The sequence below is a fragment of the Sus scrofa genome, chromosome X, assembly GCF_054392235.1.
Source record: "Sus scrofa isolate SSC_HxYL_T2T_F1_AM1 chromosome X, Sscrofa_HxYL_maternal_Yorkshire_Landrace_v2.0, whole genome shotgun sequence".
NCBI classification, from domain to species: Eukaryota; Metazoa; Chordata; class Mammalia; order Artiodactyla; family Suidae; genus Sus; species Sus scrofa.
In genome coordinates, this window is record NC_139401.1 from 32,642,388 (window position 1) to 32,670,194 (window position 27,807).

General features: G+C 34.1%; 1 protein-coding gene across 25 annotated transcripts in view; it reads right to left on the reverse strand.

Moving 5' to 3' along the window:
• Window positions 1–27,807, reverse strand: part of DMD (dystrophin) — a 2,611,869-nt gene that overhangs the window by 1,954,531 nt on the left and 629,531 nt on the right. For all 25 annotated transcript variants that reach the window (XM_021079543.2, XM_085006422.1, XM_085006420.1 and 22 more), the window contains 1 exon segment: window positions 8,365–8,426. In XM_021079543.2, the coding sequence (XP_020935202.1) occupies window positions 8,365–8,426 (62 nt within the window).

The window sequence follows — 27,807 nt, forward strand, 5'->3', positions numbered from 1 at the left end:
CAGCTTGCTTTTCTCTTCCAGGGCTTTAATTCCTGCTCTTATGTTTTAAAATTACCAATAAAGAGTGAACCTATAACACCCTGGGTATCCTTCCTTTGATCCCAATAAAGGCAGAATCCCAAGTTAATGTTCTCTCTCATTCTCTCTCTACCTGTGACTTCAGTGTGTGATCACAGGCATGCCTTGTGGACTCCAGGACTTCTGAGCAATAAAACTTGTTTTTTTGTTCCCTGATGGTTGTTACTGAGATGCTTTTTGAAATCATAACAAAGAACCACTCCAGCCACAACACTGGCTCTCCTTGAGGAGTCTGTGGGGGCTTCCACAAGTACTAAGGGACCAGGTGAGTGCCTTCAGCATTCCTAGCCAATAGCATCATTATTGATAGGCTGAGAATGACCCCAAACAGTACACTTCTGTCAAAGCATGTTTCCTTAAATAAAAATCATTGTTTACAAAGAATAGGAACTTAATGCATAGATACAATATTAAAAATATTTATTCACTATCTGACACAATAGCTATAGGTAATTTTAATAACAGGAATACAGTCTTACTGGGAACTTGTTAAAAATCAAAGTTCTTGCCCCCACCCCCACTCCCCAGACCTAAGGAATCAGAAACTCTGGCTATGGGTTGTAGTGATCTGTTTTAACAAGCCTTCTAGGTGATTCTGTGATTCTGATGCAATATGCTAATGATTGTATGTGATATCAAACAACTCTACAAAAAACTGTAACACACTTGCATTTTCATTTTATATCCATATGTCTATTCCCTAAATGTAAAGTCTATGCTTCAGATTCAATTTTGTAGGAAGGATTAGTGGTGGGAGGGCAGTCAAATTGCTCTATCACTCCCTTCTGCTTTATTTTTATTTTTGCTTATTAGGGCCACACTTGTGGCATATGGAAGTTTCCAGGCTAGGGGCCAAATTGGAGCTACAGCTGCTGGCCTACACCGGAACCATGTAAGATCTGAGCCACGTCTGAGACCTACACCACAGCTCACCTCAACACTGGATCCTTAACCCACTGAACAAGGCCTGGGATTGAACTGGCATCCTCATGGATATTAGTTGGATTCATTTCCACTGTGCCACAATGGGAACTCTCACTGCCTACTACTGCTTTAGAATGTCACATTTTCCAACCAGAAGTTGCATATTAACATGATTAGACTAATATCTCATTCTTGGCTCAGCTGGCCCCAACAACAATACAGTTATTTGGGAATGGCATTGTACTTCCTCTCACAACCTCCATCCTGCACTCACACAGATCTCCGTGGCAACTTGCCACCTGACAGGACAAACTTCTTTAAGCATTCCACACTTCCACATGCAATTCTTGTTGCACTCTTTCTTTAACAATCTTACTTTAAATTGTCTTTGCATGGACAACCTCAGATTAAATGTCATCTCTTTTCAAAATATGTCCTTCTCCCCAAGCAATTACCCCTTCTTCCTACTATGTTCCCATGGCACTTCTATTACATTAGAGGCCAAATTTTATTTTAATTATTTGTTTATATCATTGTTTCTTCCTTCATATGATAATCTCCTAGAGAAGAAAAATCATGTTATGCCTTTTTCAGTGTATAATACTATGCCTGCCACAGAGTTGGCACTCAATACATATTTGTTGAATGTTGAAAGGTTATTTTAGCAACTATATAGCTCTGGTGGAACCATACCAGAAGGCCAACTATTCTTCCTCAAAAAGGAAATAAATTACTACAGTCAATATATTTGCTAGAAAGTTATGTATCTAGTACTCTAAGATAGGTTAAATCAGATAACTAATACATTTGCCTATCAGCTACAGAGAATTGTTTTTTGCTAGCAACAGTCATGCTAATTGGTAAATATTTACATTTGCCAGCTAAATATGCTTGCCACACTATGTAGGTACTACAATCAACAATTCCTTTTTTCTCATAAGATAGTTCAGAATATTGCAGCCTAAAGAGCAAAATATGTATACCACCTAAAACTAGCTAGAATTATTAAGACCTCAGTAACAGTGGGTTGATAAAAATATTTCTAGGAAAGATCTGCAATATAAACAGTAAATTATTTGTCTTTCATTGAAAACAGAGACTTATCACAATCCAATTTTCCTTTCAGTAACTGAATGATATCCTTTGTTACTTGGGTACTTTGCAAAGATTAGATTCAGGAAAACATTCAAGGGAATGGTTCTCAGTGGATTAGACCATTAGCATAATTATCTCAATTGCAAACACAGACACATCATTCTAGAAGTCAGCTTAACATCTACTGTAGATGTCAGGGAGCCCACATGCCAGGAAAGCAACATTTTGTATTTCTCATGAAATTATGTTAAGATCAATATTTAAATTATCTCATAATAATTTGCTTATGATTAAGGGAAATAAAATATTAATTAATAACAACATTAACAATTTACATGCTTATATTGAAAATTAGATTACATCACTTACCAAAACCTAGCATATAAAAGCATTGCCTTTTAGTGTACTGGAAATTATTCAGAAAGAATTAATTAACAATTTTTCTCGACAGTGGTTGAGTTTGGGTGATATTAAACATTCAAAAGCAGGTTAAAGTCTCTGTTGGTATTATAAGCATTAAATATCTTCTATTGTCAAGTTTTCAATGAACTCAAAATCCCTCTCCACTTATAAAACCTATCAAATGTGTGACATGTCCCAAGAAAACTGTAGCATTTAGTAGGTGGAATAGTTATCACAACATTAAAAGACATGGACATCTCATGGGAGTCCAGTTTCCTGGGTTCCAGGTTCAACTCTTCCATTTACTTTGAGCAAGCCACCTAAATCTCATTTAGCCTATCCTGAATACTTATCTCATGAGGTCTCTGGAACAACTAGCCACAAAAGCATAACCTAATAGAGTTATTAACATGAGGATATACAGGAATGAAATGCTTCTAATCTTAGCTATTTCTGAAGTGAGAATTTCTATAGTTTTCTGTACCAATATTCATCTGTCCAAAACAATTGTACCAAAAAAATTTAAGTGTTACTAAAGCCTTTTATGGGCTTATTATCATAATCCAGAGACTCAGTTCACTGCCCTTCATCTTCCCTAGTGACCTAATTCTTCCTGATACAAATAGTAAGGAAAAACAGGAAGCTAGGAACATAGCAGTCTGGGTCTGTTTATATCTATGGTGACTCTTCCATGACACAACAGCTCTGCTCTATGACATCTGATAGTCAGGCTTCTTGCATGGTAGTTATATATAAATTTGTTAGTTACATTTACATTTAGAACAGACGCAGAAGATACAAATTTTTGCCTTTTGCATTGAGACAAGGTTTTGCCCCTATATCCCAGAATCTTCCTTTCATTTAATGAAATGCTTCAATTAACTTTAAATCTCTAAGATGCTTACTGTTTGTACCTGCGTATTTGTGTGTGTTTGTGTACACTGGCATAGAGAATGTGGCAAGATAATGATAATGAAATATAAATATATGTTCTATTCTCCCTCCTCAATCCAAAGAAGATAGCCAAAGCCGTGTTCAAGAAAGAAATGAACAAGTATCCAGAGAACGTCATTCAACATTCATAAAATATATTACATGATAACCAAATTGGCAATATTTTATGTTTTCTCATAAAGTAAACATGGGCATATAAGTAAAACAAGGGTCAAAGAATTTGAATTTTATGTATATATATATGTGTGTGTATATATATATATATATATGTATATATATATATATATATTTTTTTAACAGCCACACCTGTGGAATATGGAAGTTCCTGGGCTAGGGGTTAAATCAGAGTTGCAGCTGGGGCCTACAGCAATGCTGGATCATAGCTGCAACTGTGACCTATGCCACACCTTGCAGCAATATCAGATCCTTAACCCAGTGAGTGAGGCCAAGGATGGAACCTGCATCTACAGAGTCAACACTGGGTCCTTAACCCACCTGAACCACCAGGGGAACTCCAATATCTTTCTTTCTGAAATGATTTTAAATGTGGATATAATTATTTCTCCTAAGGCTCCATGGTGCAGAGTTATGTAATGAAGCCTTTGTTGACTTTTTTACATAGAAGCCTGACTCATTAATTTTTGTGTTAATTTATATCATATTGTACTCATTATGCTGGCTAGAAGGTAAATTATGGTGAATTCTTAGGGAAAATGTGTTACTTCAGTTAATTCTACCTCATTTCATGGTTATCATGAAAAGGTATGCCCCATGTTTTAGGAATGAGCATGTACATTGTGGCAATGAAGACATAAATGTATTATCATAGCATGAGCAGTTATACAGTTCATAGACAAAATAAATTACTCATTTCTACTTCATTTGGGTCAAATATAAAACTGTCTACTACTTTTAGAAAAATTAGAAAAAGTATACTTAAAGTAAGGAAATAAAGTTAATCACTAAATCCAGTGTAGGATCAAAACTGTCATACAACTCATTGGGAATAGTTTAAATCTTTCAATTCATCTAGTAGTAAATATTTTCCTCCACAAATTGCTTTTTCTCTAACACAAACATCAAGAGAGTTTTATGACAAAATTATCGTTGGTCATGATTTCAAAAGTGTATTTTCCTTAAAAGCTTCTGTGAATGAACCTGTGTAAATAGCAAGATTTTTATAATGTGAATGATATGTGTGGTATAGTAAACACTAAATTTTTTATGATTATAAAATAGCTATAAGTTATAAGGAAAGAAATATTTACCTTGAATTAATCTTACCTAGCACCATCTTTGTGTTTATGTGAAGAGAAATATTGTTTGCTTATCTTTATAGAATAGATGTGATAAATCACATCCTAGTAAAAATTCTGGAATTGAAGGTTAATAGAAGACTTATTTTGAAAAAGAGATAGGGCCTATTTTTAAATGGTACTGGGAAAGTAAAAAATCAGTTAGATTTACTACAAAGATACACTAAGCCTCAAATGAAACAAAACGATGACTATATTTAATCACATTTCCCCCTAAACTGTTCCTTATGTAGCTTTACAAAATAACAAGAAACTACTTTGCTGTCTCCCTATACTTTACAAATATTATACAAGAATGTGTGTGTATGTATGCCTCATCAATAAACCGTTATTTCATCATATTTATTTGTACTGTTGTTGTTATGAGTTTCTCTGTCCAATTTACCACATAGATGAAAATTCTTCATTGCTTTTTCTTTTTTAAGGCTTTATCAACATATTCTCTTCCATTCAGCATTTTCTCATTATCTTAAACTTAGCATATATTTAGTTTTCTGTACTACTGATCAAAATGGATTTATTATATTTATTTAGTATACTAGTAATGACCAATAGGGTTATAAAGAAAACACACATTCCTGCCTTAGAATAATTTTGTGCCTCCTATTGGCTTAGACTTCTGTGCAATTCTAGTAGTGATGCAATAAATATATGTCAAATGACATATCTCACAGTTATGTTTATGTTTTGATATCACCAAGTGGCTTTACCTAAATCCATTAGCTATCTCTTCTCATTATCTTCAAGTGTCTAGATAAAATTTAGTCATTTACCTCAAATCTTAACCAGAAAAAATCACATAACATGGAAAATATTTTTCATGTCTCTAAATGAAAAATCAACACACACACATAAAAATTTTATCTCTAAAAATTTTTCTTCTACCTTTATAAATATTGATTTATATTTCTGATACCTAGGAAATGCCCAAATATTAAACTTCTGTATTTGAAAGAATTGACTCTCTTGATCCAATTAGAACAGGTTTAGGGAGAACACTTATAAAATAAATGAAATAAGTAGGAATTAGGATTTTCCATTGTGGCTCAGTGGTAATGAACCCGACTAGTGTCCATGAAGATGCAGCTTCAATACTTGGCCTCACTCAGTGGGTTCAAGATCCAGCACTGCCGAGAACTGTGGTGTAGGTATCAGACACAACTTGGATCCTGCATTACTGTGGCCGGTGGCTGCAGCTCCAATTCAGCCCATAGCCTGGGAACTTCTATATGCTGCCTGTGAGGCCCTAAAAAGCAAAAAAAAAAAAAAAAAAAAAAAAAAATTGGGAACTGAATTTGGGATTTGGGGGAGAAGGGAAACTTGCAAAAAAAACAGAAATGCATTCATGGATGTGATTATTCTGCAGCTTTTAAAATATGGGTGCTCATTAGGTTGGGTGAAAATTGCTCTAAGACAGTGCCCACAACGTATTCATACAAGATAGGATATCAAACTATGGTTTGTATATTAGCACATGAATTGTGGTAAACAATACTAGGAAATGTCAGTGTATAGAGAATGATGATCTATTTCGATTTATGGGAATGAGAATTCACAGAGTTTATCATGTTTACATACCTTATTAAAATAACTCATTGGTTTAATTCAACTATTCAGTGTATTAGTTACATTATTACTTTAAAAATCTCATTTTTGATTTGTTGGTATATTTATTTGAAAGACATCTATTGTCTGCTACAAAGTTATGAAACTGAGAAAATTTTAATGAGGCCACTAGATACAGCAATTAAACTATATACATCCATCTTACAAATATTCTGAGAATTATGCATTCCTATCCTAAATATTTCTCAGTTTATTTTTCATTTTTCATTTATTCTTCATTTGTAGTTTCTTTTTTTCTTCTTTCTTTTTTCTTTTCTTTTCTTTTTTTTTTTTCCTGTCTTTTTAGGGCCACACCCACAAATATGGAGGTCCTGGGCTAGGGGTCAAATTGGAGCTGCAGTTGCCAGCCTACACCACAGCCACAGCAATGCCAGATCCAAGCTGTGGCTTTGACCTACACCAGGCAACACCTGATCCTTAACCCACTGAACAAGGCCAGGGATCAAACCTGTTTCCTCATGGATCCTAGTCAGATTGGTTTCCGCTGAGCTATGACTGGAACTGCTTCTTTTTTTTTTTTTTTTTTTTTTTTTAGCTATGCCCATGGCATGTGGAAGTCCTCAGGCCAGGGGTCAAACCCGCACCACAGCAGCAACCTGAGCCTCTTCAGTGACAACACTGTATCTTAACCCACTGTGCCGCAAGAGAACTCCTTGTTAGTGCTTCTATAATTTATTGCGTTTTAAAAAATTATTCATATCCCACCTATTTTTAAAAAGTTGAGATTTTAAAAACATACTTTTTAATTCCTAAGTTTATCATTTAAAATTCTATAATAGTGATTTATTAACTAATTCAGTAAGTAAACACAAATGAAATTTAATTAGCTAAAATTCAGTTAATTTCTTCTTGCCAATGTACTAAAGAGTACCTGGCAAAACTCTGTGGTCAAATACCACAAAGAATGGATGACACCGTAAAACATTTTGTAGCAGTAAAGGGAATACTTTTGAGACTGAGTCTCCCAGTGGATTGTTTTGGATCCATTACCAAAACTTTTACAAATTGAAGAAGACCCCATAAAGAGAGTGATTCATATGTATTAAGAGTGTCAGGCATTGTGCCAGATAATTTCACATGTAGTATCTTCTTTAATCATTGCAATAACATGCAAAAGTAACCATTATCACCATTTTGCCACCATTAAAACCTTGTATAAATGGTCCATATTTTATTAGCTTTATGTTCCTATTATCTGGATTTATTATACACACACACACACACACACACACACACACATGATAGAAGCATGAGGAAACTGACTTACAAAGTGTTTGACTGATTTACCCAAATCGGGAATTATTAATCAAGTCTTTCTAACATTGAAATCCACACAAATGTTCTAATATTGCACTATTGTTAATACTAGTTTTCAAAGAAAGAATATCTTACACTGTTTATTTAAAAAATTGTCTAGAATTGTGCTATTGATTATGACCTGTATTTACAAAATAAATTTTGAGAGGATGGACTGATGGCTTCAGAAAAAGAGAATAAACTTATCATCTTAAATTACTTGACACATGCTTCAAGGGATAGGGGCCAAATAGCCTGTCAGTTTTTCTTGAACTGTGTAAAGGTCAAGAAGGACCAAAAAACAATCATTTTCAGAACAATAAAAAATTCCTCATATCCTCTTCTAGTATATGACATATATTAGCTACTTGATGAAAAACTGCTATTAAAATCCCCTGATGACCGATGTTGTTCAAGAAAATCACATTATCAAGAAGAACCAAAGATATATTTCATCAAATTAAAAAATTTCTCTTTACTATGTATTCTGTTGCTTCTTCCTTAATTAAAAGTCAACATAACAGTCCCAGATTTGTTCAGCTAAAATAAAAAATTACGAGAAAAACAGTAAGGATTTTTAAGTCACATGTTAAATCACATAGAGGCATAATTCAGTTTGAAAATTCAGCAACATATATTCCATATTAAAAGAGGAGTAACAAAATATCCTTACCTTAGAAAATTGTGCATTTATCCATTTTGTGAATGTTTTCTTTTGAACATCTTCTCTTTCATCTACAATGTAAAAAAAAAGAGTGATGAGGAGTTAAGAAGCAACTTTGAGTGTCATTCAGACTTTACAAGCAAAATAACTTCAGTTATACATTAGTGTCATATTTAATAGTAAATTCATTGATAAATAAATCAAATATGAGTGATATTGGTATTAAGGATCCAAACTGAAATGAAATCTTAAAAATATTTGAAATGATCAAGTCCAAACTCATTCTAATACTGTATAAAAGCATTACAAAAAAAGTAGTCTCATATGAACAAATGAAATATTATTTATTCCCCTAGTAGAAACTCCACTATAATTAAAAGAAAATGTTGTCTGTTATCTCTTCTAAAAAAACTATTCCTGAGCATTTCCTCTGGCCCCCATCACCAATCCAGGAGGAAATAACGGGTCCTTCCTTTGTAATATCTATATACTCTAACATAGGCCCCTGGTGTAGCCTCATCCCATCATGAGAGAGGTCTCCTGATGATCAGGAGCATGACTTAGTTATCTGTGCATCCCAGAACCGAGCATATTGTCTGTGCAAATTAAGAGCTCAGAAAATATTTGATAAATATGTGAGTGCTTTAGAGGAGGGGGGATCTTAAAATTCCAAAATTTCTAGTACTTCTTTTCATCTAAAAGTCTGGAAATTTCAAATCAAAATGCAAATGATACTCTTCATGGATTACATACAAATACTCAAAGGAAAAATCCCCAAGGACTTCTTACAGCAAGAGATTAGGGTGGAAAATTATTAAGAAACAGCTTTGCAGAATTCATGCTTCTAAAAATTATCTTTTTTCCAAAGCTGGAAGTTAGTACTAAGCCAAATGGACAGGAAAATCATCAATCTTAATTTATTAAAATGCTTTTTTGATGCCAAAGCCTATCTTTAAATTACCGTAAATACAATTATATTATTCAGTGTTCAATAAATGAGTGCATGTAAGAGAGATTTAAAATTGAGAGATTTCATATTTTATTTACATGGGTCAAAAGAACCCTCACTGAAATGCCCTGATAAAATAACCTTATTTTCTCTCATATTATTTTTCAGTAGTAAATCTCCATCGCTTCTGAAAACAGATGACATACAGTAAAGAATGACTTTTCCTATGACAAATATATCTATGTATTAAGAATAAATATCTGTTTAAAGCACATTATTAATCCATAAGTAGATACTCTAAGTAACATAAGAGATAACAGTGGGTAAATAATAACATAAAACTATTTTCTTAAATGAAAAAATGTTATTTAGCATCACAGAATACTTCCTTCTTATTTGTGTTACTCCCACAAATTACTATGTACAGTCAACATCAGCATTAACCTATCTGGTAAAAGCTACATGGTAGGTATAACAAGGAAGTCTTTGCTGACACGTGTGAATAAATAAAAAGATATAGTAATAGTTTTCAAACCTAATCTAGCCTCTTTTGGATATTACTTCAATGAATTTAATACTACCTTTCTTATAATAATAATATAAAATAAACAGTACATTTTAGATGGTCAAAATTTAACCATTTTCACTGATTTGCTGTACAGGAAGACAAGTCTGTACATCTATTTCCCAATGACATACACATATAGCCTAAAAGTTAACAAGCTAATTTGCAATTCCACTTATTTTTTCCTACATGGGCATACACAGCCTATCTGTCAGACATGGGAGAGTAAATGAGCCATTTGAAATCATCCATTTGGAGGTTTTTTAAAACATACCCAACTATCTTTACCAAAAGCTGAATAGGAGGACATTTTGAAGAGATTTGTTCCAGATGCTTTTAAATGAAAGTGGGTAGTAAAGCAATGTTTTTATTGTTTTCAATTATATGTACAAAGAATGATTTTTAGATAGGCCTTGAAGGCAGAAGGGAAACCTTGACATTATGTGCAAAATATTATGTATCTACTGTGTAAACAGCACTGAATGTGAGCTTCATCATATAAACATCTTCACTAACTATTCTCTCCTACCTTTTCTGCTTTTAATACAAGAAAAAACATGCCTTCAAGGAATTATCTGCTAAAGTTTTATTTTGGTGTGGTAACACTTATATTCTTTAACATGACAAATATTAATAATATTCATTTTATTATTATAACATTTATTATTACCTTTTTGTTCATAAAGCTGTCTTACATACACCATCTTGATCAACCCCTATGTAATTTACCATTTTATACATTAAAAATAAATACAAAATACATTATACATTAAAAATAAATAAAAAATAAATGTTAAAAATAAATACGAGGAATAAAGCTAAGTGACAGAGATGAACTTGGTATAGATTTATTTGAATCAAAGTCCATGTTTTTTCACAGTGACCAGTTTACATAGATTATATGGACTCCTATAAGGTAATCAGACTCACAAAAGGTAAACATATTAAAACAAATACAAAATAGCTATAAATTTAGAGTCTCTATTTTGAATAACGCAGGGGGTTCCATGTACATTGTAACCTATGTAAATAATATCTTAGAACTTTATAGTGCACAACCTGCATGTCTGCATGGATTTATCCAGAAGTGAAAAATGAACCTTCTTTATGATGCTGGATTATTTTTAACATTATATAAGAATGCTCATATTTGATAATTAATATTTTTGATGACAATATGATGAAAATATTTTTTCCTTTTTATGGCTGCAACTTTATGGAAGTTCCCAGACCAGGGGTTGAATTGGAGATGTAGCTGCAGGCCTACACCACAGCCACAGCAACGCGGGAGAAAGCTGCATCTGTGAGCTGAGCCACAGCTTGTGGCAATGCTGGATCCTTAACCCACTAAGCAAGGCCAGGGATGGAACCTACATCCTCACAGAGACCATGTCAGGTTCTTAACCCACTGAGCAACAATGGAACTCCTGATGAAAATATTTTAACATACAAAAAAGCACCATTTTGTGTCTACAGATTACACTCCCCATGAACATGTATTTTACAGAGCCACAATAATATTCTGCCTTTTTTTCAGTAATTTTATCATAAACATGGGCTATACTTTACTTTTGTTTGCTATTAGAGATTCCATCATAATTAACATCTTCATGCATTCTTTTTCAGCTTCTGCCATGTAATAGAAGAAATTACTAGGTCAACATTATAGAAACTTTTATGGCTTTTACTAAATATTATCATATTGCCTTCCCAAAGCTCATACCAATTTTTAGTGGTACCAGAAAGAGGTTATGCTGTTAAGAGGAGATTTTCAGCTTATGTTTTAGAACAAATGCTGTTTTATTAGATATTAGGAGATAGTTGCTGCTTGTTTTAATTTGAATCTGATTACTAATAAGGTAGAACAAAATTTATACATTTATTTATTCTGTATGTTTCTGCTTTTGCAGAAATACTTGTTTATATCTTCTGTTCATTTATCTATTGAGCACTGATATTTTAAAATTAATTGGAATGAGGTCATAAACTAGTAATTTTTCAACATTTCAAGTCATGAATCATTTGATTACCTGATTAAAATAATGATCCTTTTTTACACAAAAACAGACATATTTACATACAGTTTCATGGGTTTCCCTGACCTCCCTGCAGAAGATTCCTATTACCATGAAGTCCAAGTCAAGAATCACTACTATAAATTAAGCTACTTACCCTTAGCCTGTGAAAGAATATATGTTCCCAAGTTATCCTATATTTTTTCAATTTTTATTTCATTTTTACTATGCTAAAATTTATACTTTTATAATTTCAAATCTATTTCTATTGTTACCTCTCATATTACAAATTGATCATTTTAAGCATGCTCAGCTCTATATTCATTATTATTCCAAAGTTGAAATATAAAAGTATATATACATACATTGTTATAGAGCTTATAGACTATTTCAACATCTTAATACATGTTGTTGTAGACACACAGTCTTAGTAAGAGATATTAGTATGAAATCATCAATAATGAGAAAATAAAAAAGTAAAATCTATTTATGAGGAAGTGATTATCTACATACCTCTGTTTAGTCATTTCAAGAAACACATATTGTATTTCATTTTCTCTAGGGTTTATTTATGACTGGTTTTCTTTTACTAATAAAAATATGCCTGGGTATAATAATGTGAGAGGCAAGGAAGAAAAATCTCTCTTAGGAAAATTTACTTGAAAACTGTTCCCTGAAGATATCAAAGAGTGAAGAACTACTACTTCATAAATTGTAAAAAGTGACCAGCATTTTCTTTTATTCCCTCTATGGGGAAAGCTCATGTAAAATTAGCTTTCTGCCTTTCATAAAAATTGTACTTCATCACAGAATCCATTAACCCTTTCTAACAAAGTCATTTTTTTTATTCAATAAATCTGGCCCTCATATTTTCTAAGATTAGTGCAAAGAACTTTGGCCCTATTATGAACTTTCATATTCCTGAGATCCTCAAACCCCTATAAGAGTGGGATAAATAAATTGTGATATTAATGATTCACAAGCATGAGTTGCTGCACAAAAATTATATTGGGTAAACTGAGAGGACATGGAATCAAGGGAATTGGCCTCAGAATACATTGCAGGACTTATTAGAATGATGGCCTTAAAATTGCCAGGCCTCAGTCTCTTTTTCTGTGGAATGATGACATTAGGAACATTTTAACTCATAGAGCTGTTAGCAAGATGTAATGAAATCTTTTATTTATACAATAATTTGTAGAATAATTATTTATAGAATGCTTCACATATGCTGATCACTGCTCCAATTACCAAGAAGGCTTATCTTTAGCAAAGTTCACAGCATAGTATAAAATAGACATATTGTGCGTAAATACTAAACATTTTGTACAATTAGGTATACATATATTCAAAGGGTACTGCAGGAACACAAAGAAAGGGATATATAGCCACATGGATGTTACCGAAAACATTTTCTGGAAGGTGATGGATAGGTTGAATATAGAAGGATGAGCAAAAATAAGAAAAGAAAAAGTGCAAAGAGAAAGATGCATCTTCCAGAGAAGATAGCAAGGGCAAAGCCTGGGAGATAAGAAATCAAAAGAGCATTCTTTTCATTACATACATTCAATTTTCTTGCACTCTAAAATATGAAGAAGGGGGCAGCATGGGATGAAATTACCAAGGGAGTTGGAAGTAAGATCATGGGAAGTCTCCATGATATGGCCCTTTATGTACTACCACATAAGGCAACATGGATAAAAGCATTTAAGAGAAAAAAAAAAACACTCAGTTATCAGAAAACCAAGAATTATCCTATTACACAGAGCAGTTAATCACAATCTGTGCCAGAAAAACATTTTTTAAAATGTTATTTCCTTGGGTGCTAGTCAATATGTTAACTGAAGATTCTCATCACTTAAGTTACTCAGGAAAAAATAAGTTTAGAAGGAGAGGGAAATAGGTAACAGTTTAGAAATATACATATAGAAGAAATACAAAGGGATATGAGTTTATTTCACCTTTAAGAGAAGACTAGTATGTAATATGGAAGAGTTTTTAGAGTCAGTCCATTCTCTGCTTTCACCGAAAATGAGAAAAAAAGGAAATGAGAAATATGGAAGATTAATGGTAAACATTAGATAAGGTTATGTGATACCATGGAACATTATGAAGGCAGGCCTGAAACTCAGAACATATTTAGAAAATGGATTTACCAAGTTATTAATGCTACAAAATGACAATGCAAAGTGGAGGAGAGTAGAATGGAAAATGGCATGAAAAATGTTTTCCATTAAATCTGAGTAATAGCTTTTGATCATAGGATTATAGAACACTAGGGCCAAAGGTGACATTCATGGTCATTTTATAATGAGGAGGTCTAAAATAATTAAATTACTGCACAAAGAAGAGAAAAACAGTGTCAAAGAGGTTTCCTTATTTCCCACTTACCAGACAGTCATTATAATGTAGCTTTCACTGCTCATCATCATATAAAATTTTTCTTAATAATATTACCTATATTCTTTCTCACTTCCAAGACAGTGACTATCTGGGTTATACCTGTCTTCCCAGCACTAAGCATTGAGAGTGTTACATACTACAGCTCAATAAAGGTGTTTTTCAGTTAATGAAGATCAAATTTACTTTTCAGACATCTCATTTTTCTTCTCTACAGATATTAATTCCATTAACTTGTGGTAGAGAGAATAATGGTCCTCCAAAAGTGTCCACATCTTAATCCCCTGAAGATGTAAGTTTTGTTTAAACTTATTTGTTTTAATATAGGTTAAATTTAAATTATTTTCAAACTCTTTGTAGAGAATTATGGTTGCTGGTGGAATCAGATGAGATAGGGTGTGTTCATGGCCTAGGCTGAAAATGGAATCATATGTGCTTATCAGCTCACTTGTGATAGGGAAATTATCCTGGGTTATATGGGTGGGCCCAGTGTAATCACAAGTGTCCTTAAAAGGACAAGAAGAAGGCCCACGAGTGTGAACCAGAGAGATGTTGCCCATTTTGAAGAGGGAGAAAAGTGGCCATGAGTCAAAGAATGTAGACAACCTCTAGAAAATGTAAAAGACAAAGAGACAGATTCTCCCTGAGAGCTTCTACAAGGCATGCAGCTCTGCTGGCCCTTAATTTTAGCCTAATGAGGCCCATTTCAAAATTCTAACCCAAAGAACTATTATAATATAAATTTGTGTTATTTTAAGCCACTAAATTTGTGGTTATATAGCATTAATAGGGAACTATTACATCACTTTTCCTTTTTAAGACTATTAATTCAAGTGATAAATACATACTGACATCTACTAGGTGGTAGAAATTCAACTATGTGAAAGATAAAGTTCCTACCCTTTTGTCCTTATAGCACAGTGAGAGAAACTAATGCTAAAAAAAATAGACAGTAGATACACAGATTGGTTTCCCAAGAGAGTAAATATAGGGCATTGTCATAAGCCCACAGGAAGGAAACTAACTTGAAAAACCCAGTGCTTCCTTGATGAAGTGACATCTCAATTGAGTTCTGAAAATTAATAAAGGGTATAGAAGTAGACAAGGAGGAAAAGAACTCCAGACAATAAAAAGAGCAAGTGCAACTATCAGTATGTGAGAGACAGAGAAAAGGAGGAAAAAAGTGGCAGAGATGTTTCTAAAAGAGAGAGAGAGAGAAATAATCATCAGCTTAATTATAAAGAGCCTTAAACTTTAGCCAGAAGGTAGTTAGAAAGGAAACCAGAATTATGAGTAGGAGAATGACAATACAGGTTTGTGTTTTTGAAATGAATTCCACAGTATGGAGAATATATTGAAAGAAGTCACTAGAAACAAGGAGAGCAAAAAAATCTATGTGAGAAGAGATGATGGCCTATATTGGAGACTTGCAGTGGGACTGAACAGAGGTAAATGCAAACACTACATATTGATACTGATGATACCTAAATCTGTATTTTTCATTTTGATTAACAGCCTGATCTTCACCCTGACATAGATGACTCTAGTTTATACTTCCACCTAGATGTCCTGCAGGTATCTTAACAATATCATTCATCTTCCTAAATAAATTCGCATATCCTACTTCTCCTGCCAATTAATGGCCTCATCATCCATCTAGTAACAAAATAAGTAACTCTTGAGTTATTATGCGAGTTTGAAAAATGCTTGCCCTGAGGTTATAAGCCAGATATAAGGGACTTCACTATTTGATTCCAAATGCTTTTCTAAGCTTAATATCTGTTATGCCTGTTGGCACTCACACATACTCCTTATCCCTCTGCACATATACCTACCAAGTCTACTCTAGCCACACAAGCCAAATGTCTCCATGAATAAGATACACACTTTCTCACTATAGTTCCTTGTTCCTGAAGTCCCTGGAATGTAACCTGAGAATTCTCACTCTTTTTTTTTTTTTTTTTTTTTTTTTTTTTTTTTTTTTGTCTTTTTGTCTTTTTGTCTTTTCTAGGGCTGCACCTGGGGCATATGGAGGTTTTCAGGCTAGGGGTCTAATCGGAGCTATAGCCACCGGCCTACGCCAGAGCCATAGCAACGTGGGATCTGAGCTGTGTCTGTGAACTACACCAGAGCTCACCGCAATTCTGGATCCTTAACCCACTGAGCAAAGCTAGGGATCAAACCCACAACCCCATGGTTCCTAGTCGGATTTGTTAACCACTGAGCCATGTCAGGAATTCCATATTTCTCACTCTTAAGATCAATTTCAAATGTGAAGATTTTCATAATAACTCCTATGTCCTTGGGAGAAGTCAACAATTAATTCTTCTGATATATACATATGCTTAAGGATTTTTCAAACTGAATCATTAGTATATGGTCATGTGAGTGTGTGTGTGTGTGTTTTCTATAAAGTATATGTGTCCACCTTTAGATGGGAGTACCATTTTATCTTTGTAACTCCTGGAGTCCAATATGGTGTCTTTAAGCAGAAGTAGGTACTTAATAAGAATAAGCTGAATAAATCAAATGATTAATCAATACCACAATTAAATCCCATATCTACTGAGTCCCAGGCCAATGTTTTTTCCCTCTACTTTGCCGTACTGCCTAAACTGCTCTGTTACTTATAAACTTTCTGTCTTAATCATTACTTCATTTCCACAAATATCTATTAAGCCTCCACCAGGTATAAAACCACTTTTCAATATCTCCTCCCCAAATTTGGTCTTTAGACTGAAGTATTTATTTTCATTACTACATGGAATGAAAAATAAAATAGAGAATATTTATTGAAAAAAATCTGCTTTGATTTTTCTAGGTGAATTACATTCTAACATATGATTAAAATGCTCTTTACCTCATCTTGACTATTATGGCTTCTAACACAATGTAAGATGCTATGGATGACCTGTCTGACCCTTTACCTCCCCTGCAAATGTTACTTCTCTTTTCATGTAGGTCAACTGTTTTTTACTCTAGGGATTTGATAGACCAAGATAATTTGCACAGCTCATATTGCATAAAAGTTCCCTCCCATCCCCTGGCACTTAATTATAGAATTTATACCATATTAGCAAATTGGAGTTATGGCCAGAACCTTACATAATCACACAGTTGCATATTCATAAAAATAACCAATAACACTATTTATATGGAAAACACAATGTAAGAATTATAGAAATATTTTGATGATAGTTAGAGAAGTTACCATGAACAGAGCCTAATAACAATGAGGGAGAAGTATCACACTCAAATGGAAGAGAAAATCATAACTGCAGGAGTACACAAAAATGTAGTAGGTGGCATGAGTTAGAAAACAGAGTACCATGTGATAAGTAGTGCAAATGGTTTATTCTTGTTCCCTTCTAATTCCATTCTGATACCAAGAATATGTCTCAGCTCCAGTATGTCAGTGATTAAACACGGCATCAAATAGCCTGGTTTCAAATCCTTTACTTCTTACTAGCTATATAACTTAGGCAAATTACTTAACCTGTCTGTGTCTCATTAAATCCATCTGTATCTTGGTACAGAACTGTAAAGACTAAATGTGACAGAGTTATGATATATATTAATAATGAAAACTTAAAGAAAAATAGAGAAAAATCTATATATTTTTTTCCTGGTTATACCACTATTTCCTGTGTGCCATTTGTATAAATTGTATTATCTTGTAAAATAGACACAATCTCTAGGTGGAAGTCATGTTAACAATTAGGAAGATTTTTATAGTATTTATAAATGTGCAGCAATTAGAGTCTTCTTGATTTGAAAGATAAAGAATATGAAATTATATTTGTATAAATTATACCTTCTCATGACCAGAAGAATGAAATGTATTTAGCAATAATGGGACAAATGAATATTTCTGTGGTGCATTATAATTTACAAAGTGATTTCAAATATCTCATCTAATTTGAACATGAATATGTGGGTGTTGACTTTTTATGGGTAAAAATAAGTTACATTTAATTAGTATGCAGACTTGAAATATGCTTTAGTAGTGTGTCATGAAAAAGATCAACTTATTTTTGTTAAAAATAGTAGTCATGGACTAATTACGGCAGAGAAAAAACAAAATAGATCAAGGTTTTTTATGTAATTTGGAGGTGAAATTCAATACTTGGATATTTTTTAACTTTTTTTTTTTTTTTTTTTTTTTTTTTTTTTGCTTTTAGGGCCACACCAGCAGCATATGGAGGTTCCCAGGCTAGGGGTCGAATCAGAACTACAGCTGCTGGCCTATGCCACAGCAATGCCAGATCCAAGCCATGTCTGTGACCTAAACTACAGCTCATGGCAATACTGGATCCTTAACCCACTGAGCAAGGCCAGGGATCGAACCTGTGTCCTCATGGATACTAGTCAGATTCATTTCCACTGAGCTACAACGGGAACTCCAATACTTGGATATTGTGACGGAATCACTAACTAACTAACTAGATACCAGCTTTCATACCATGATATAGTCAGTTTTAAACTACTCAATTTATCTACTAAAAAATTAAAAAAGACATTACTCTGTGGTATGTGTTTACCTATCATAATGGATTGTAAAATAGTTCATTTCAAATAAACAGAAAGCAACCAGCCAAATGTACACAACAACCATTTCCAAATGTTTGTGTCAATGAGATACTTTATAAACAGACAAAGGCTCAAACACAGAGTCCTTTTTTGGGTGCATTAAAAAGGCATATTTAAATCACTAGATACATCTGATAAACTTGCATTATAGAGCAATGGTTAAGAAAATTGTATAATAGATATAGCTAACATCTCATGCTTTATTTTCCTGGCCCAACTCTGAGTTTACCTATAACTCTGAACATATTCTGTGGATGCTGAAGATTCCCCACCTCAAAGATTCACATCTCTCTGCATCTTTGCAGTAGGGCCTTTTCCAATTCTAGGCTCTTCAGGGGTTACAAAGGACATTCAATTTAGAATGCCCCACAGTAACATCTCTATCGCATGTCTTACCTTCCCTGACTCACTTTCCCTATCTCCCATTATGCTACTGGGGATCATTTCCCAAATGAATAAATTGCACTAGTACTTGTTTGGGTCAGCTTTTTGAGTAATTCAAACTAACCCATATGGGTATTGGATTTAAGTTACTTGATTATGTACCAGCTTAACCTTAGGCATCTCTTAAGCAACACGAAGTCCCAGTTTTCTAGTTTGTCAAAATTAAATAACCACAGTTAACATACTCTTACTTTTGTTTCAATGAGGTATCCTGTAAAGCATTAAGTGTGGTCTTAGGCAAAGACTCAGTATAAATTAAGAGTCAGTAAAATGATTATTCCTAACTATATATTTATTTGCATTAAAAGTTTGTGAGCAGGTAGGTAGATTGCATTATTTGTTCATGATTCATTTTTCCCTTTCCCTACTTGCCATGAATCAGTCTAGGTAGATTATATTTTCCACCTCACTGATGTGGGGTTTGTCATGTGATATGTCTTGACTAATGAAACATGGGCAGATATGACAGTTTATCGGTTCTGAGTTAGGGACTTAAGAACCATGATGTATGTTCATTCCTCTTGGCTTTTTTTCCTTTGCCAGTGGAAGATCATGCCTCAAGTACAATATGTTCTCAAAAGAAGAGATACATACATGAAGCTGACCTGAATACAATACAAAGTTTGAAGCAGACCTGGGAATAAGAAATAAATATTTGTTATTATAAGTCATAGAGATTTAATTTTTTTTTGGCCATGGTCACAGCACATGGAAGTTCCAGGGCCAGAGATTCAATCTGCACTACAGCTGTGACAACGCTAGATCCTCAACCCGCTGTGCCACCAGAGAACTCCTAGATTTTCTTTTACAAAGCAATAAATAGCAAATGTGTCTTATAGAATAAAATACACAGTAGCAGACTGTATATAGCATGCTCATTTAAAATAGATTCAAATTCAACTGTTTAAATTTAAATTTAATATAAATTGATGTATGAGTTTTAAATCATGTATTAACATTTTTCTAAAAGTGTTCTATTTAGAATATATTGTCTTTTTTCTCTTGGTCTTTCTCTTTACCATACCTCTCATAATTTAAGTATTAAAGCAAGTATGTTTTTCTTATACATGGCCAAGTGTTAGCATAGACTAAAATCAATCTAGAAGAAGATTTCAGGGGAGAGAATGTCCTAAGGAAATTCAATGAGTTACTGTAACAGCAAAAGTCACTAGGAGACTGCTCATTTATACCTTGTGCCAAATACAGAAAGCACTTAAAACAGAAATAAGGAGTAATCATTCGCTCCCTCTTTACCAAATATGGAAGTCTTAAGCCAGTGTTTGCGAAAGATTAAGCCAAAAAGTATAAATAGAGTAAAGGCCAATGATTTTTCTAGCATAAACAGGGGAAATTTTGTAGTCAGTTAAGAGAGCGTTAGAGTCTGTCTTTTAGGAGAGATTTCAGAAAATTATCACTGATAATACAAAAGAAGTCCTGGGAGCTAATCAAAGGAAGAAATAGTTCTGAAATTTAATCAGGTGCCAATGCTAATAGGTGATCCAAGTGGCAGAGTACAGAGTCCCACAATCAATTTTTATTCAGCCTGCAGTTGCTAATCCTGATGACAAGTGGTTACTGACAGCTTCTTCCAAGATTTCTAATGAAAATTTCCCTTCTTTTTTCAAGTTCATTACACCATCAGATTAAAAAATGTATTTCTTTTCTAAGATCTGTGACAGAACTACCCTGAGAATACTTCCTTTACTGAACAACAATGGACAAGTTTGATTTATGTCTTGACTTTAATAATTTAAATAGATGTGGGTTTAGGTTAGCATGTAAATTTAGTAGTTGTAAAAAGTTCCCAAACTAATGCCATTCTTTGCACTTAGGTACAAATGCGCCAAACTTGTAGAGGAAAATATAACTTAAAATTATAAAAGATTTAGAAATTGCAATAAAAGGTTAGATTCTTACAAAGGATAATATTTAACAAACAATATACAAGTTTGAGGTTTTGAAGGAGTTTTCTGAGTCAAAAGAGTCTTCTCTTTAATTTTCTTCATCTTATTTTTACAAATACTAAATTCTGGTCATTTCAAAAGACTTTCTTAGGTCCGTTAGCAAATGGTTTTTCCCTATGGCCAATGTATGAACTTTGAATAGTTTTGTGTGTGTATGTGTGATTTTTCTATTCTCATATTTACATTTGTAAGAATTACAGCAAACTGCAAACATTATTTTCTGATTACAGAACATCAGATTGTAAAGTAGAACCTCCAAAATATCCAAAGTTTGTAAATTCATTACATCATAATTTCCTAATTTTATGATTACTTTAATTATGCTAAGTATTTACCAAGCAGATTATAAAGGAATGACATTCTTGGATTATAATAACATAGTGATTTTAGTTTTGAACCAGACTATCTCTGCTTGAATGTAGCTCTGTTACTTCCTAACAGTGCAGCTCAGTTTCCTTGCTCGTAAATAATGATAACAACTAATGCTGATGCTGCATTGTGATGAGCTTAGGTGAATGTTTCCACTTGAGCCCCTGGCTCTAACACTAACTAGCTCCGTTGACTTTAGCTAATCATGTAGTTCCCTGGAACTCAATTTTCTCAACTTAAAAAAATAGGAATTTAGAAAAGATAATTGTTATGTATTTCTTTAGATCTAAATTTCAATTATCTGATTCTTTAAGCTAGTGTTGTTTTCAGGAGGCAACATAGCATCTTTATTCAGCACACATATGCTTGAGTCATATAGCCTAGATTCAAAGTCCAGTCTTGCTACTACTAGCTGGATTTCCTTGATTTATTTATATAAGGGCTCTCTTTAGTTTCCTCATCTGTAAAACAGCTATAAAAATAATAGCTATCTCATAGTGTTTTTATGAGGATTAAAAGAGACTTTACCTTTAAAGAGCACAGAAAGTGTCTGGACCAAAATAAATAATCAATTTTGTTATTCTGAGAAACAAAGGCTTTTAAAATGACTATGGGGTAAATCCTTAAAATTGTAAGCAAAATTTTATGAGTGTCTACAAATGAGAGTCTTTACTCTTCAGTAAAGTCCCAGAGGGCTCTATGGTTTGAAAAATGTTGGATGAAACATAAAGACAGTTTTCTGGTTCTTACGTCTGTTAATGATCCATGCTTTACTTTTTTCAAGAGCACAAGCATTGGTAGTAATAGGTCAACTTGTATTATTGTTCCTCAGACTGTGGGTTTTTTTTTTTCCATTTTTTATTTAAGTAATGTCCTGTTCTTTTTCTCTAATATAATATTCTTTTTTATGGAACTGCATATAGTTACTGGGTTGAAAAGCATAGTTACATAGAGTTCAGCTATTCCACTTAACTAGCCTAAGAAATTGTAGGCTTTCTCCGTATTTCCTTAGATATTACTCTTCAGTCATTTAGGTTTAGACAGTTTTTTAAAATAATTTCTTATGCCTAAGTAGGCATATATACAGTTTTGTTACAATCCATTTCATTGCAAAGTCCTTCCTGAGAAGAGCACAGCTTCTTTTGTGATACCTTGTGATGTTAAGTATTGACATATGCAGTACGATAATTGAGACTCAGTAAGATTTGTCTGTTAACTGACTGTTTCAGACATTTATGCCTTAATTTTCTACATATCCTTAACGCATACTTTTCTTTAGTTAAAGCAGCCCATGTAAATAAGGGAATCATTTGAATGATCATCCTCGCAGCATATAAAAAGGCACCATGACATATAAGAAACAAATCACTCTTCACAGCATAGATACAGTGGATTCACAGCTTGGAAACCAGTACTTTCAAAGCACAGTACAAAGCTGTCTGAAAATGACAAACTCTCATTAGAGAGCAATAGAAAAAAACAATAATGGCTAAAAGAAGAATGGTATTGACTGGTAAAGTAATATGAAAAGAGAAAAGGTGTATGTTAAATACTAAATGTGGACAAGTATTCATAGATTAGGAGATAAAATTTCAAGATCAAAAAATGTTTTCAAAGATGAAAAGTCATCTGAACAAAGTGTTTTCATTGTCTGAGTAACTTAACTGAGGAGTCAAAGTAAAAAAAATAAGAATATGCTATTTTAAGATAAATTTGAATAAAGAAGTAGGGGCAAGAAAGGATTGTGGAAGGGACAGGCATTATTGATCCTGATGTCTAAGGTCAATTATTTATAAACTAAATTTACATTCATTATCCAAATTTTAGAAACTAGAGAAAAAAAGGTATTAAAAGCTCTAAGAGCCATTAACCTATTCAATTTTTTGTTCAATGCACTTACAATACTCAGGAAAAATGCAAAAGAAACATATCAAAACTTCAATCATAGAGCTTTGCTAAGGTAACAAGACCACATCTGGATAGAGGATTTATCCATACAGTATCTTAATTACAACATTATTTTAATAGCAAGATTTGTGAAATCATTTTTCAAGTTTTCCAAAAAGGCAGAATGGTAATTTTCATGGGGCCATATAATACAGTTAGCTCTTTAAATTGTGTTTTACAACATTGGGAAACCCCAATATCTATATGGAAAAATCCTCTATCCAGATGTGATCTTCTTACTTTAGCAAAGATTCTCAAAAAGCTGGTTACTGGATCTAGGTGAATAATCATTTCTATAATTCCTGGTACATAGTTTCAAATTACTTCTCAAAAACATTGTATAAAATCATATTCCTTCCAGTAACAGATAAGAACATCTACAATGCTATAGCATAGCCTACACTGAAAGTCTTAAATATAAACTGAATTCATAGACATATGTTTATGTCTACATGTACTTATGAATTTCTGTATATATATTGAAAGATATCTCAAGAATTTATTTATTTATGTATGTATTGTCTTTTTGTCTTTTTAGCGCTGCACCCACAGCATATGGAGGTTCCCAGGCTAGGAGTTGAATCGGAGCTACAGCTGCCAGCCTACACCACAGCCACACCAACATCAGATCTGACCCACGTCGACAACCTACACCACAGCTCATGGCAACACCAGATCCTTAACCCAGTAAGCGAGGCCAGGGTTTGAACTCGCGCCCTCATGGATACTAGACAGGTTTGTTAACTGCTGAGCCATGATGGGAACTCCTATCTCAAGAATTTAAGCTTGTGACTTAGAGTTGAATCAGGCTCTCTGTATGCTTTGACTATGGGATGTAAAAACAATGGAATGCTCACAATCATGTTCTGTCCTATGAGGAACAGTGGAAGCCAGGCTACAATAAAAGAGATGGTATAGGAGAGAAGGAGATGTGACTGAGAATCCCGAAAGCATTTGATTGTCCCAGCAGTTTCTTGGGACACAACTGCAATCTCTTCTTACCTTCCTTAAGAAACCTTTTAATCCTTAGAATAAATTTATCTTTTAAGAATCAATTCCACACTTGATACAGCTAGTTCAAATTTGTTGTTTGTGACTTGTAATCAAGTGTCCTAATTAATACAACACTCAACTAATAGTTCGCTGATGTACAGCAAAATCAGTTTCATTTCACATAATTTTTGTCTCACATTCAAATAAGATGCTCTCTTTCTTCTTGTAAAGTTGTGATGCTCTATCCACAAACTCAAGGGAAAAAAAAAAAAAAAAACCTCTACCCGAAATTATACAGGAAAAAAACAAACCAAAACCTCATGTCACTTCTAACCTTTAATTGGTTATATATCTGTCATAAATGTATGAGGCTGTTTTGGTTTGTTCAGATATCCTTGTCTGCATAGGGCCATTTAAACATAAATTGAGATTGTTTCTGGGTTACTATCAGTGATAATAAGAACTTTCAATTCAGGCCAATTATAAGAATTCACAAACACAGATGGGGTGACCAAGGAACCCAACCAGAACTTTCTGTTTAGTTTCATTAAACCCAAACTTAATGAGAAAAAATATCATTAGTGAGGAAGAAGTTGTAAGCCTTGCTGAGTTACTTGCTTAGACTTAAACAATCCTGATTTTGTCTGTAATGGGAACTGTAGCAAAGAATAAAAAGAGAAGGAGCACAGGTATTCCAAAACAGAAAAGGAAGCTGGTGTACCACAACCAGAAGTTATTTCCTTTTACTGGTTTTGTTTTATAGAATCTACTAATTGCAGAAACCATCTTGATTGAGTATCATCAATGAAATAAACACATTCATAAAGTCACTAAATTTGCAAAATGACATGCCTGATGAAATGGCACTAATCAAGATACATGTGCTTCAAGAAAGTCTCCCTTTGACTCTGCTAGACAACAAAAATTAAAGGGCAAAGTGCCAAGGACACTTAAAGTTCACAATATGGAGTTCCCATAGTGGTGCGGCAGAAACAAATCCAAATAGGAACCATGAGGTTGCGGGTTCAATCCCTGGCCTCGCTCAGTGGGTTAAGGATCCGATGTTGCTGTGAGCTGTGGTGTAGTTCGCAGCCACAGTTCGGATCTGGTGTTGCTGTGGCTGTGGTGTGGGCCTGCAGCTGTAGCTTTGATTCAACCCCTAGCCTGGGAACCTCCGTATGCCGTGGGTGTGGCCCTAAAAAGAAAAAAAAAAAAGTTTAAAATATGAGAATATCTTATTATTTTAATTAGTGTTTCTATTGTTAAAAAACTACAAATCCTCCATTTGATTTTACATTCCAACATAATAAAGAGGGTATTTGAAACTTCATATTTCAGCAGTCCAATGGTTTTTCCCAGATAACAAATACAAATGTATGCATGAAATTTTAACTTTCTTTATTTTCTTGGTTAATTTTAGGTTACAGCTCATCACTTAGCATTAGTGCAAGCCTCCAACAACCTCATATGCATCATTATGAGGAGATGAAAAGGATTAAGAAAGAAGTTTTTGTCAGTGCAGAGAATGTTAAAAGTTCCCCTGCAACTAATATGAATGGAAATAAGTACCTTTATTATAAATTCAATAAGAAAGAAAACTAACATGTTCCTACTTTTACTTTCTCCTATCTAGCATTTTTGATCCTTTGTGCTGAAGGGGAGTGAACTGCCACCCCCAAATGTACCACTTTGTCATTCAGATTATTTTGAGCTGAAAACAATCAAGGCCCCAGTGACTCAGGAAGAAGCTTTGACCTGCCTTCAATTGCCTAAAAGAATTTAGATAGAGGGTATGTTCTATCACCATAACTAACATAGTGTAATATGAGCTAAGTGTGGTAGACAGAGAAGAACCTGGCAAAGTCTGTTAAAATTCCCCTCTGTGTTTCATAGTCTCTGCAGGGTAGGCAAACCTTTGTTTACCAAACATTTGCTTTTCCACCTCCATGTGAACTGCAATCCTCCCCTTTGAAGTCCCAAACCACCACTCCTTACTCTCACCTCAGAACAACATATAAGCTTCAACTGCTTGATTGTCCTTTGGGCCATTCTTATGGAGCCTGCATACACATGTATGTAATTAAATGTGTTTTTTCTCCTGTTGATCTGACTTGAAATTATTAGGCCAGCCAGAAGAACCCAGAAGGGAGAGGAAAACTTTCCCTCCCTGACAGTGCTTATCTTTGTTTCTTTGGTCTGGACCATAGCATGGCTAGACATTTCACTCCCCATAGGCCATTGTTGTTACCTTGGTTCCTTACTTAGATCTGGGTTAGATGTTTCAAACTATCTGCCTTGAGGAGTTCAAACTTTGGTGTGAGCGTCACTGAAGGGATGTAACAGAATATGAATGATGTGACTATAGATATGCAAATTTAAATAGGAGGATTAAAAAAAAGAAGAAGAAATGTTTTCCCGAATTTTGTGGTAAATTACCAAACTAAGAAAACATTTTGGCCTTCCTAAGGCTATTTTGAGCTACACCTCTAGACCTTGGGGATCCTTTTCACTTCTAAGTTGTTGAAAGTGTTTAGGTTAAAAAACATTTTTAAAAGACCTCCACCATTTACAAAACTGTGAGCTACCTAACTTACTTTAAAGAGAAATTGTTAGCTCAAGTTCTTATTCCCCATGGACAGTGAGGCAAAACAAACCTAAATGTTGGCGTTTGCAGCAGAGAAAGGCTTACTGCAGGGCTAAGCAAGCAGACAGGTGGCTCATGGTCTAAAAGAAGCCCAAACTCTCTAAATCAAAATTGTAAAGCACTTTTAAAAGTCAGCTGAGGGAGTTCCCGTCGTGGCGCAGTGGTTAACGAATCCGACTAGGAACCATGAGGTTGCGGGTTCGGTCCCTGCCCTTGCTCAGTGGGTTAACGATCTGGCGTTGCCGTGAGCTGTGGTGTAGGTTGCAGACGCGGCTCGGATCCCGCGTTGCTGTGGCTCTGGCGTAGGCCAGTGGCTACAGCTCCGATTGGACCCCTAGCCTGGGAACCTCCATATGCCGCAGGAGCGGCCCAAAGAAATAGCAAAAAGACAAAAAAAAAAAAAAAAAAAAAAAAGTCAGCTGAGGGGGCGGGGGGGGGGGTCATAGGGTAAGTAATCAGCTAGTGTGCAATTTTCTGACTGGCTGATGGTGAGGCCACAGAGTGGTGTCACAGAGGTTAACATCATCAATCCTTAGGCTCCAAGAGGCCTGGGGGCTATGTGCTCCTGGGCA